The sequence below is a fragment of the Panicum hallii genome, chromosome 3 (genome assembly GCF_002211085.1).
Source record: "Panicum hallii strain FIL2 chromosome 3, PHallii_v3.1, whole genome shotgun sequence".
NCBI lineage: Eukaryota > Viridiplantae > Streptophyta > Magnoliopsida > Poales > Poaceae > Panicum > Panicum hallii.
This window is the reverse complement of record NC_038044.1, coordinates 8,169,633-8,181,762: the sequence shown is the minus strand read 5'-3', so window position 1 is coordinate 8,181,762 and position 12,130 is coordinate 8,169,633. Positions and strand designations below refer to the sequence as shown.

The 12,130-nt window shown below is 44.9% G+C and overlaps 2 protein-coding genes across 2 annotated transcripts; both read left to right on the top strand.

Annotated features, from left to right (window-relative positions):
• The first annotated feature begins 205 nt into the window (after positions 1-205).
• On the top strand, positions 206-1,247 carry LOC112885119 (E3 ubiquitin-protein ligase SINA-like 10). Its single transcript, XM_025950792.1, has 2 exons — positions 206-412; positions 741-1,247. The coding sequence occupies exons 1-2, from the start codon at positions 206-208 to the stop codon at positions 1,245-1,247; spliced, it is 714 nt and encodes a 237-aa protein (XP_025806577.1).
• Positions 1,248-3,226: 1,979 nt separating this feature from the next.
• LOC112885906 (disease resistance RPP13-like protein 4) lies at positions 3,227-12,001 on the top strand. The gene is made up of 11 exons (XM_025951600.1): positions 3,227-4,034; positions 4,137-5,005; positions 5,612-7,673; positions 9,109-9,234; positions 9,555-9,665; positions 9,756-9,935; positions 10,078-10,206; positions 10,547-10,642; positions 10,910-11,092; positions 11,296-11,468; positions 11,574-12,001. Exons 2-11 carry the CDS (start codon positions 4,167-4,169, stop codon positions 11,689-11,691), a joined length of 4,017 nt encoding a protein of 1,338 aa, XP_025807385.1. The 5' UTR covers positions 3,227-4,034; positions 4,137-4,166; the 3' UTR covers positions 11,692-12,001.
• The last annotated feature ends 129 nt before the right edge of the window (positions 12,002-12,130 follow it).

Here is a 12,130-nt window from a genome sequence, read left to right as displayed (position 1 = left end):
GGTTTCCTTCCAAGCTGCTACGAATTCTTGCCCGTTACCAGCAGTTACCTTTCTCTGCGGAGGAAGCCATCCACAAAACCCGCGTCAAAACGAAATTCAAATTGCATTTCGAAAATCAAATCGTTTCCCGTGGAACTATATGTCCCCATTTCATTCGATACAGAACTGAGAGCGAGAGGGAGAGAAGGGAGGGGTGCGGGCGCGGATGGAGACGTTCTCGTTTGGTGATCACCTACGCGCGAGGCTTGCAGCGGCAGCACAAGTGAAGGAGCGGAAGCGGGCAAGAATGATCACCTCCGCCTCCGGTCCGTCGTCGTCGGTGCCGCCGGTAGGTGGCGTCGTGGCGGTGGAGGACACGGACGCCCTCAACTGCGGCGTCTGCTACCTTCCGCTGAAGCCCCCCATCTTCCAGGTAGTCCTCATCCTACATGCGCTCGCACCTGTTCATGCTTGCTTCCAGTGCAGGTAGGCAGACAGATCGTTGCATAATTTAGCACCTTTTTTTTCAAGAGGCAAAGATTTTTGACACTCCAGAGCCACAAGTAACCGAAAAGTTGAAACCATCGGACAAGAACTCTCTGATGACGGAATTTAGCACTGGAATATGTATATAACTTCCACCATATTTCAGAGGTATACGACTGCCTACTACAATTGTATCTCTATTTAAATACTAAAATTGTACAAACATAAGCATTTCTTGCTTGAAAAAAAGGATCTTTTGAGAGTGTACGGTGTAGGTGAAGGATACATCTAATTTTTTTCAATCTCTGAACAATCTTGCACATATTGATATAAAACTTATCCATTTCCTGAATTATATTGATCCTGGGGCCTGGGCTAATCTTGGTACTCCATGCCTGCGGTGTGACGTGGGGCATGTGATGTGCTCGCCGTGCCGTGACAAGCTCAGTGACAACCGCAAGTGCCACGTGTGCCGCGGCTCCACCGGTGGCTTCTGCCTGTGCCACGCCATGGAGCGCCCGGTGGAGTCTGCCCACGTCGCGTGCCCGAATGCGGTCTACGGTTGCGCGGCCAGGCCGGCCTACTACGAGCAGCAGGCCCACCGGCAGCTGTGCCTGCACGCGCCCTGCCGGTGCCCCGGCGACGCCTGCAGCTTCATCGGCCCGACGGAGGCGCACCTAGATCACTTCGCCGGCGTCCACGGTTGGCCGTGCTCTACCAAGGTCAGGACCGGCGAGATGTCCAGCGTCCGCCTCAAGGACGGCTCATCAACTTCGTCTTGAAATTTTTTTTTGACAGTATAAATCTTAATCTTTTGGCATCACATAGTACTAATTCTATAATATACACAAAGATATAACATAGAATTGTGCAATTAATCATAGACTCATAAATTTCATCTGAAATTGTTGAACATAAAGCACAATAAATCACTAAATTTCAAGACTTCTATTCAAAAATACAAAATAATAATATGTTGAAATAGGAATCCAATTTGCAAAATTAAATTACAACTAGAAATCTGGCGCGTCTAAAATTGGCGCGCCCATAGGGCCGTGAGCTGATAATGCAAAAAGGAACAAACGATAAAAGAGTGCTTATGTTTGATAAACGTCTTGTCTATATTAGTACCTTCTCTCCAAGGTTTCATCAGTTTGCATAGTATTTTATTTGTATGTCCTTAGCACTCTATAATTAATTAAATATTTATTTATCTTTGAGAATTTATTTTAGAAATTGGCGGTAGTCTATCTCTCTTTCTTTTGCTTATTCTCTGTTGCACAGCTTTATCATTTTTTGAGACGGTTGCTAGTGTGCATGTAATCAAAATGAAATTCATAACTTTAATCCTACAAACTCGTCAGGTATAGAGATATTTAGGGCATGTTAGCTAATTAAATTGGTAAGGGAAATGAGGTTAGATAAATCGAATTCTTTATCAGTTTGCCAGATGATAGCTATTTCTATCTCTGTTCTTTTACTGTGTCTGTGCCACGAGCACAGGCTCGGTGAATCCTGATTCGGTGATTTAGTGAGCAGCAAGGGCAGGAAGGCCCAATCACCGATTGGGCCACTTCGTTACTGGGCCAGGAGCCTGTGCCGCCGACCAGCGCCTGTGCTTGAAGAAAGTGAGCTGCGAGCTCACCTACCAGCCCTGATGGGCCGACTTGGGCCGTGATCATCCAATTCTTTGATTTTATGAGCCGTGCCCAAAAAAAGAAAAAAATCTATGATTTCATCCCTACTTCTCCAGACCAATGCTTCCAAACGAGGATGCCGTTGAACTCTGTCACTGTCACGTGGGAAGCACAAGGAATCTGCGATAGAGTCGAGGTCTCGAGGATGCCACCTCCAGAGTAGATAAATCAACTGCAAATGGCATAGCTCAAAGTAAATTTAATGAATTATCTTGAGATTGGTCGGTTGAATATTTCAAATGACAATATGGATTAACGGGCTGTACATTTGGATGAAGGCCTGCGCGATGGAAATCGAACGCCCGAAAACGCTGCCTAGGGTAATCACACTGTGCATGTGATTTTTATGTCTCTTAACTAGTCCTAACAATCCTAGAATCCCTTATACGTACACGATCTTTTTGGCGGCGCACTTCAACACTCTCATGTCTCGTTTCATGCAATGCGACATGATGTTTTTATGATGTGGAGAAGAGAGAGCAAAGTAAGAGAAAAAATATTATTACTGTTTCATAAAACGACCATCTCATAAATTAAATTAAATTTTAGTACTATAAAATCACTCCACCATTGTATGATTTGTTGTTACCATACAACTCATGGTATCTTTTTTTCTGCATACTAATTAAAAAGCTATTATTATTATTTTTACAATGGAAAGTAATAGACGAGTGAGGCATTTAACCGAGGGTAGGTGGTGGTGTTACCGTATCAAAATCTGGCATGGTTGTTGGATTAAAAAATAAAAGACCCGGCATTGTTCCCCAAACGAATCACGCCATATTTTTTACCGGCGACCTACACGTATACATGGGTCGCATCTCGAAGTAGCATATAAAAAGAACAAACCACGAGGGATAATATTAAACGGGTGCTAAATCAACTTGTTTTACGTGTAAAGTGTGTTTGCAACTTGAAATAATATATAGGCTGATTTTTGCCATTTCCTCAAAGCTCGTAAAAGTATTGTCCTCGACTCCTCATCCTCGTCCTCATCCTCATCCTGCGGCTGTCCACTCCGTGTTCACATGGAACACCCCGAGTCAGAGACCGACCCCTTCCCTCCCCTACCAGCTGGATCTGGACGGAGACGCCAGGAGCACTTTCCTCACTGACTCACTGTGGATCCCCCGGCCAAGAGCTGGTGGCAGAATTACAGCGCTCCGCTCCGCGAGAATAGAGCAGAGCGCTGCCAAACGCCGCTGCTCCACCTCCGAACCACTCCGCACCGATTCACGATTTTGGCCTACGGGCGTGGAGCTGAAGATACCTGCTCCCCCCTGATTCACCTTCGATTCCCCTCCTTGTAAAGCCATCCATCACCTGCACCCCTCCTCGCGGCCGCATCCCTCTTCAAGAGGCAGCGCCGCCCCTCTCCGCCGGCCGAGCCGCCCCTCTCCATGGCTGCTGAGGTCCACCAGGGCATGTAGAAGCCATAGCCTGGGTGAATTGAGAAGAGGCTCACCGTGGGCGACGGATTTCGCGGCGTGGAGGTCCTTCTCTGGCGCCGCACCTCTTCCTCACGCTCGCGCAGCAGGTGGCGCAGGTTTTCACCAGCGCCCGCGACTCCTCGCGCGAGCCCTCTCTGGCGCCCAGACCGCCTCGCACGGGCGCAGCCCCCCGCGCCGCCCCTCTCCTGCCCCACGCCGCTTCCTCGCGACTCATGCTACAGCAGCCACGCCTTCTCACGCTTGCCTGCGGCTCGCCCTCCTCTTCCTCTGCCTCTGCGGCCTCCGCGCCGTCGAGCATGAGCAAGACGTGGAGCTGGAGCTGACCGGGAAGGTGTACCAAACGATTGGGTCGCGAATCGATACAGAGCCGGAGCTGGAGCTGGTTGGAGCCGCGTGAGAGCGGTACCAAACGGGCCCTTAGGTGAGCTTTCCTCACTGTCAAGTACATGCTAGCTGCTCACATTGCTACCAAGTACCAACACAGATAGGATCTTCCACACACTTACCAAGCTGCTGTGCGCAGGAGCCACCTGCTGAGCTTGGTGCTTGCAGCATGGAGCTGGTGACGGGTGCGATGGGGAGCCTGCTTCCCAAGCTGGGCGAGCTGCTCAAGGAGGAGTACGGCCTGCAGAAGGGCGTGCGAAAGAAGATCCAGTCCCTCTCGCAGGAGCTCGAGGCTGCGCATGCCGTCCTCCGAAAGATCGGCGACGTGCCACCGGAGCAGCTCGACGAGCTTGTCAGGCTCTGGGTGCGCGATGTCAGGGAATCATCGTACGACATGGAGGACATCGTCGACACGTTCCTGGTGCGCGTCGATGATGGCGCAGAGCCTGCCGACCCACACAGGCTCAGGCGCCTCCGGAAGAAGGTGGGCGGTCTGTTCAAGAAGAGCAAGGCTCGCCGAAAGATCTCTTGCCTGATCCAGGAGATCTACGCGAAGCTTGACGAGGTGGCAGCAAGGCATGGTAGGTTCACCGTCGACAGCATTGTAGCCAAGCCTGCAGCTGCGACGACCATCGATCCTCGAATTCTGAATCTGTTCAAAAGGGCAACAGAGCTTGTTGGCATCGAGGGGCCAAAGGATAGGCTCATAAACATGCTGTCCCTAGGGGGTGATGTTGATATGCCCCGTAAGAAGGCGATGATGGTCGTCTCGGTCGTTGGATTCGGAGGGCTGGGCAAGACCACTCTTGCCAAAGCTGTCTACGACCAGCTTAAACTGCATTTCGAGCGTAGTGCTTTTGTTCCAGTGGGTCGGAACCCTGACGTGAAGAAAGTCCTTAGAGACATTCTCATTGATCTTGACAGGGGAAAGTATGCCAACTCAGATTTGATGGTGCTGGATGAAAGGCAGCTCATGGAAGAACTTGAGGAATTCATCAAGGAAAAGAGGTACGACTACTATAATCATATCACCGACCAATGTTTTTAATATATAGTGACTTTTGTTTTTTGTAGTCGTATATATATTCTTTCTTTATTTTATTAAACCAAGTCTGAAAGGGGCTAGCATGTGCCATCTCATGTCTAGAAATTACTATGTTAGCCCTTATTAATTGATGATGCAGTTGATTTAAATGGTCGCTGATGAAGTAACTTTGTATTTTCAACAAGAAAATACAAGTGGTTGTGTAAAATACAAATCTGTTTTCAAATATAAATTGATATTGTCTGCCATTTTTGTTGCACTTTTACTTAAAATAGAAAAGATAATTACTACAATGGTTCATGAGGCATCGAACCACAAGTGCTATGTTTTGCTGTCGCTAATAAATTTATACCAAACTTATTAGGGTGCTTCGTGTTTTTCTTCTTGCTAGTTTTTCTTCCTCCATACTTCTTCGTGATTCATATAGGAACGAAGCATCTTCTCTTTTTCTATGGCTGACAACGCCCATTTATCTGTTCTTATGGTTGGCAGATCCATTTTCATATGGTTTTCTATACTTAATTTGAATCACCATCTCACGGCTCTTTTGCTATCATGTGAATGCGTAGGTGTTTCATTGTTATTGACGATATATGGGACAAGGAATCATGGAAACTAATCAGATGTGCTCTGCAAAACGGTCATTGTGGAAGTAGAGTAGTCGTAACAACTCGTACTTATGAAGTGGCTGCACAGGCAGACCAAGAGTACAAAATACAACCACTTTCTCGTGACAACTCTAAAAAGTTATTGTATGCAAGAATAGCTGATGGTGAAGGGAAGTACTTTGATAGTCCATCAGCTGAGGCATGTGACAAAATTTTGAAGAAATGTGGTGGTGTGCCATTAGCTATCATTACAATAGCCAGTTTGTTAGCTAGTAAACCATGGGAGGACTGGTCCGAGGTCTACAACTCTATTGGTTTTGGGCAGGGAGGCAATGATGATGTAGATAATACTAGAAAGATATTGTCTTTCAGCTATTATGATCTGCCTTCACATCTAAAGCCTTGCTTACTGTACCTAAGCATATTTCCAGAAGATCAAGAGATAAAGAAAAATAGATTGATATGGATGTGGGTAGCTGAAGGTTTTGTCGTCCATGAGGAACAAGCAGCAGGCATTGGATTATTTGAGCTCGGGGAGAGGTACTTCAATGAGTTGATAAACAGAAGCATGATCCAGCCAGTGGAGAGAGATGATAAAGGGTATGTAGATGGTTGCTTTGTTCATGATATGGTTTTTGATTTGGTCCGCTCAATGTCGAGCCAAGAAAATTTTGTCACGGTATTGGATGGCGATGATGAGCGACAGAAACTTTCGGGAAGCATTGCTCGCAGGATAGCCCTGCAGCGGATCGAACAGCATAGCGGCAGTCAACTGCTAGCTAATATTGCTGTGGATAAAATAAGATCCTTTATTACCAGTGAGTGCAATTTTGGTCCGTCATCATGCCCACACACTCCAGTTTTACGTGTATTAGATATGCAAGACTGTTATAATGGAGAAAAAATACATGAAGGTATGCTAGATCATCTTGGGAGTTTGCTTCACCTGAGGTACCTCCGGTTAGCATCATCAGTTGGAAAAACTAATATCAAACTGCCCAGGGAAGTGAGATATCTCAAGTTTCTGCAGACACTGGATTTATTGAAATTCTGCATAAATGAGCTGCCCGATGAGGTGGGATTGCTGACGCAACTGGTTTGCCTACGTGTTGGTTCGGGAACAAGGATTCCGAATGGTTTGATAGGTAAACTGACCTCGTTGCAAGAGCTGGAGAGATGGCCTCCTGCTGATGATGATTATGATGATGCTAGAAGAATGCAGGTTGTGAAGGAGCTGGGCATGCTGCGGGAACTGAGGGTGCTCCGCACTAAAATTCCTGTCAGGGATGAGAGCATGGCGAGAGCTTTGCTGGAGTCCCTAGGCAATCTGCACAATATCCGGATGATGCACATTAAGGGCGCATCGCTATATATTGTTAAGAGCATGACGAGTCATGAAGGATTCATCACCTGTCGTCATCTCCAATTCCTGTATTTGAAGTGCCTCGTGTTCTCTGGACTGCCTAAGTGGATAAATTCATCGCTTGCTCCAAACCTCTCCTATCTGTATGTGCAAGTGCAAGCTGTTAAAGGGCAGGACATGGAAACCCTTGCAAGGTTGCCAGAGCTCCGTAGCCTCACACTGATATTGTGTGATAAAACCAAATTAGTTAATATAAAGATTCCTTGCACGGCTCAAGGTGTTGGCTACTACTTTCGAAAGTTGAGAATCTTGAAGATCGATGGTGCACCTTTCTGGGTTGATCTGCGCGATTGCGTCAGCAACGGCAGTGTTGCATCTGCTATCATGCCAAGTCTTGAATCCCTTGAGTTTAAAGTCAGTGTGCAGTTCTTAAAAGATGCGGCCCTGCTTAGTTTTGGCAGGTTGCTTGGTTTCGAGAGCCTTGGAAGAACATCGCTCCGGAGTGTCATCGTGACAGTGAACTGTGAAGGTGCCCGTATTTTGGACGTGGAGGATGTGGAGGATGCGTTGGTGCGCACGGCCGCCGTCCATCCCAAACGTCCCTATCTTGGAACAGCACGGGAGCAGGAAGAAGAAATGCTCTCATCAACCTACCAAGAGGTACGAACTGATCACGCATGCAAATTGATTGACTAAGCAATTTTATGTTTTCAAAAACTGACGGCTCCATTTAAGTAATTATTGCTTCTCTTATTGATTCTTCTCTCCTGCCTTGTGAGGGCATCCACAATGTATAGCATCATTGGTAGTGCTAATGTAGGACGCACACAGAAGGTGCTAGCTTGGTAAATTTTGCTCGAGCGTATAGCAATTCTAGTGGGACCCATGGTAGCAGGTAGGGAAGTTAAAAAAAACTCCGTTCTCTCCCCACCATCCCCACGTGCAGCTCCATGCAGTGAGCACGGCTAATATACCAGTTTTACACTCTAGAGAGGTTACACAACTTTACCCACAAGTCGTGAGCTACGCTAGTTGTTCATCACACTTCCTTTGGTGAGATGACTAGCAAGCACACTACGAGACCGTTACAATTGGATCACGTTAGTAAGGTGTAACCGCTAAGGTTTCTGGATCAGCGATGATGGGCCCCACCTCACGGGGGTACAAGCACACAGCACAGACCAAGCCGGAGGAGCAGGGACCATTGAAGCTTACCACCCCTCTTGCCCCGCAGGTAAGTTACTCCCAAACCAAAATGACCTAATTAGTAAGTTGAGACCGTCCCATTCCAGTCTTGTGGTTGCGCGGTTGTCCCTGGTTGTCGCTCTATGAACCGGTCCTTATGGAGAGTGGCCACCGAGGTGCAGCAGGCCAATAAATGCAGAGGCACCAAACATTTTTTATTCTAGGAACCAGGTGTAAAATCAGGCACCAAGTGCCAGGATAACATCCCATACAAGATTCTCTCCAGTGCACCCTCTACATCGTTTTCTCTCTTTCTAGTACCCTCAAAAAACACACACCGGAGCTGCCCTGATGGGCTCAATAAATTTCCATCAGATTAATTCGTTGGTAAACTGCGAGTCGAATCTAGCTACTCCTAATCTCTCGGCTGTTCTGTCATTGGCTCCTACCTGCAAGTTAAGTCTAGCTACCCTAATATTCTAGAATTGACTTCATTCCTTCTTCCCTTCTATTGTACTCCACCTGTATGACAAATAATGCAACTATTGTAGGATTTTTTAGACAGCCTAGTGGGGAAAGCAAATGACTTATTAGCTGCCCTTCATTAATTGCAGTTTGTTACTATAAGAGCTTGATTAAGTTTTTCAGCACCTCCAAATAGAAAAAAAGTGTGATAACTCCTCAAGGATTGTAAAAATTTGAAGGAAAATAACCCCACTTTTGCTTACAATTGATGAAACCAGCCATACCATTGTGAACCCCCTTTGTTCTATTTGCGTAGTGTGTACTGTAGTTCTATTGCAGAAAGCTCATGACACACATGAGTTGCCAGCTACTCTTCCACAATCTTTTTCTTTATTTATTTGCTGCTTAATATGTTCATGTGCTAACTATAACGAACAAAATGTAGGCACGTATGGATGTTAGCAGAACCCCTGACTTCGTATTGAAGGCCTGGAAGTCGGCGGACATCGTTGACTCTGGACATATTCGAGCACTGCGTATTCCACCAGATCCAGAAGCATCTTCCACCAAAGTACGTTCACCAATTTTTGCATCTAATTTTTTTGGTATTAGTATGCCCTTGTTGAGTTATAACTTATAAATATTTAGCATGCAACATCAACCTGAAACATATGAGCTCATATTCTATTTAAGCCAGGGAAGGTCACAATATCAATTGATGTTTGCACGTGTTTAGTTCACAAATGTTTATATTTGTCCTTCTTGTTCATATTGTCTTTTGATGTGATACTCATTTTGTGCTACAGTATTAAAGAGATTATGGTCAGATTCAGAGCAGTATAGTACAAAATTCTGATAAAGTACTGTTATTATTTCTTTTCTCCTTCATAGGTCCTCCGTCTTCTGTATGCAAATAAGGGGAAATATCTTTTGACTCTCAGCTCCAATGCTACTCTTAAGCTGTGGAAATGGGGGCCCAGTGAAAAAAATCCTCGTGGCAGGGTTAGATGCATGGGAGAACTGAATTATTTTTATTTTGATATTGTAGTTCTTTTTAGTTGTTTTCTAAAAGCTGTCACAACTTTTTGTTAGCCCACCACATCTGTTCCACCTCTACTGTGGCAACCGAAAGAAGGCATTCTAATGACAAACGACACAACTGAAGCCAACACTGGAGCAGCAGCTGCCTGCATTGCCCTATCAAAAAATGAGAACTATATAATTTCTGCATCTGGTGGCAAAGTCTCGTTGTTCAACGCGAATACATTCAAGGTACTTTTCTTTAGCGTCACCAATATGCAGTTACTTTCATGATTTAGCTCTCACAGTATGACAGCTTCTGTAAACTAATTTTTGTTTCATGATTATGCCATGGCCTTTCATTGACTTCACTAATTTTGTGAATCTCTCACAGATCATGACTACTTTCATGGCACCTCCACCTGCCGCGACTTTCATCGCATTCTATCCACAAGACAATAACATCATTGCTATTGGGATGGAGGACTCTTCAATTCAAATCTATAATGTCCGCACTGATGAGGTGAGTATTAACGGTTAGTCTCTGTTATCCCCTGCTTTGCATGACCTGAATGAATTGGCTATCATTAAGGGGTATAGGTGACACTTTGGGCAAATTAAAACTGTCACTTTCAATGTATTATGATACTCATAGGAAGTTCCGTGTACCTCTCGTGAAATACCTCGCCATCATTTCAGACTACACACCTCCTCTTGCTTTTACTTAATTACTAGTTGATCGTGTGTGCTTTGCTACAGAACATCAAATACACCGTATTCTTGCCTTACACCATATTCCTTAGGTTTATTTATATTTAACATCAACATGTCAAATATTGACATATTATGATTGAATTACGTAGGTCCAAAGGGTGCTTATGGGCCATCAGAAAAAGGTAACTGGACTGACATTCTCGCAATCGATGAACGTGCTTGTATCTTCAGGCGCTGATGCTCAGGTGTGAATTCTAATGTTACCAAGTATTATTTTGGGTTGTTTATTAAAATGAAGGCTGAGTTAAATGTAAGCTTTGTGCATGTGAGCATAGCCTCAACCTCCTTATTTCATATCAGTACAATTTTAGGCCCTCCTTTTGTCCAAAGAAATTTAAAGATGGAATCTTGATTGCAAGGACAATTATTTTTTCTCCATATGAAATTTAGACGTGAGAATTAAAACTATACTTGTTTTTGTATAGTTTTTTATAATATATGAAATTTTGCAGCTATATGTTTGGAGCACTCGCAATTGGGAGAACAAGAAATCAAGATACATCCGACCTCCATCTAATGGTTCTGCTTTAGTTGGTGATACAATGGTGCAGTTTCACTATGACCAAACACATCTTTTAGTAGTTCATGAGAGCCAGTTGGCGATCTATGATGGGAAGCTTGAATGCCTACACTCGGTTAGTTATTCATGAACATTTTGTAACATGTTTGCATTTATTACTTAGTATTAGCATATATGCAATCTTGCGTTGAGTCGTGCATACCGTATTACATTGTGGTAGAAGTGTTAGATATAAATATTTATGGTGATCCTAATATCAAAAATGTACATATTTCAATCATCACACTGATGCTTAGTCACCATTACTTGATAATGCAGTGGTCCCCAAGAGATGCACTCCCTTCTCCAATTTCAAGTGCAATATACACATCTGACGGTCTCTTGGTCTACGCGGGATTTCGCGATGGAGCAATTGGAATATTCGAAGCAGAATCTCTTAGGTTACAATGCAAGATTGCAGCTTCAGCCTATATACCTTCTTCAGTATCTAGGTATGTGCAGTCTCCAACAGTTTCTGTTGAGTCTGGGGCGATCTTAATTCTGGTGGCCAACAATATCTTACTGCTACTGCCTTCTGGTTGCATCTTTATATCCAGCGGAGGTGGAGTCGTGTATCCCATGGCTGTTTCTGTGTATCCCTGGCTGAATCCTAACCAGATTGCACTCGGCATGAGCGATGGTGCCGTTCATGTGCTGGAGCCATTGGAAGACTGATCGGCTGGCGAGCTGACCTGCTGGTCAGCGGTGCAAAATAAATGTGGTTGTAGGCTGGATGGCACTGTATATGTGCTCGGCCTATGATTACTTACAGATTCAGTTAACTATTTGGCTTGTTTGTTAGATATTCGGTCAAAAAAGATTTATAGATTTTATGCACCCAGTTGCGTGTACAACAACGCTGGATTTTCTTGAGACCTTTGCACAACTAAGGCAGCACAATGGACTTACACATATTCCTCTTGGATCTGTCTGTCTGCTGCGTATATTTGCATTATAAAAGTTAGTCCTTGCTGTTTGGTTATAATGTTAGAGCTGCTTCTGCGGCCCATTGATCCACGTCGTGGTGCCGCCCCCACCTCAATCCTCTGTTTCATTTCTGTATCGTTTCGTTCCCCGTGGTTCCTCGGCTGTCAGCGCTCCTTTCATTTAAACA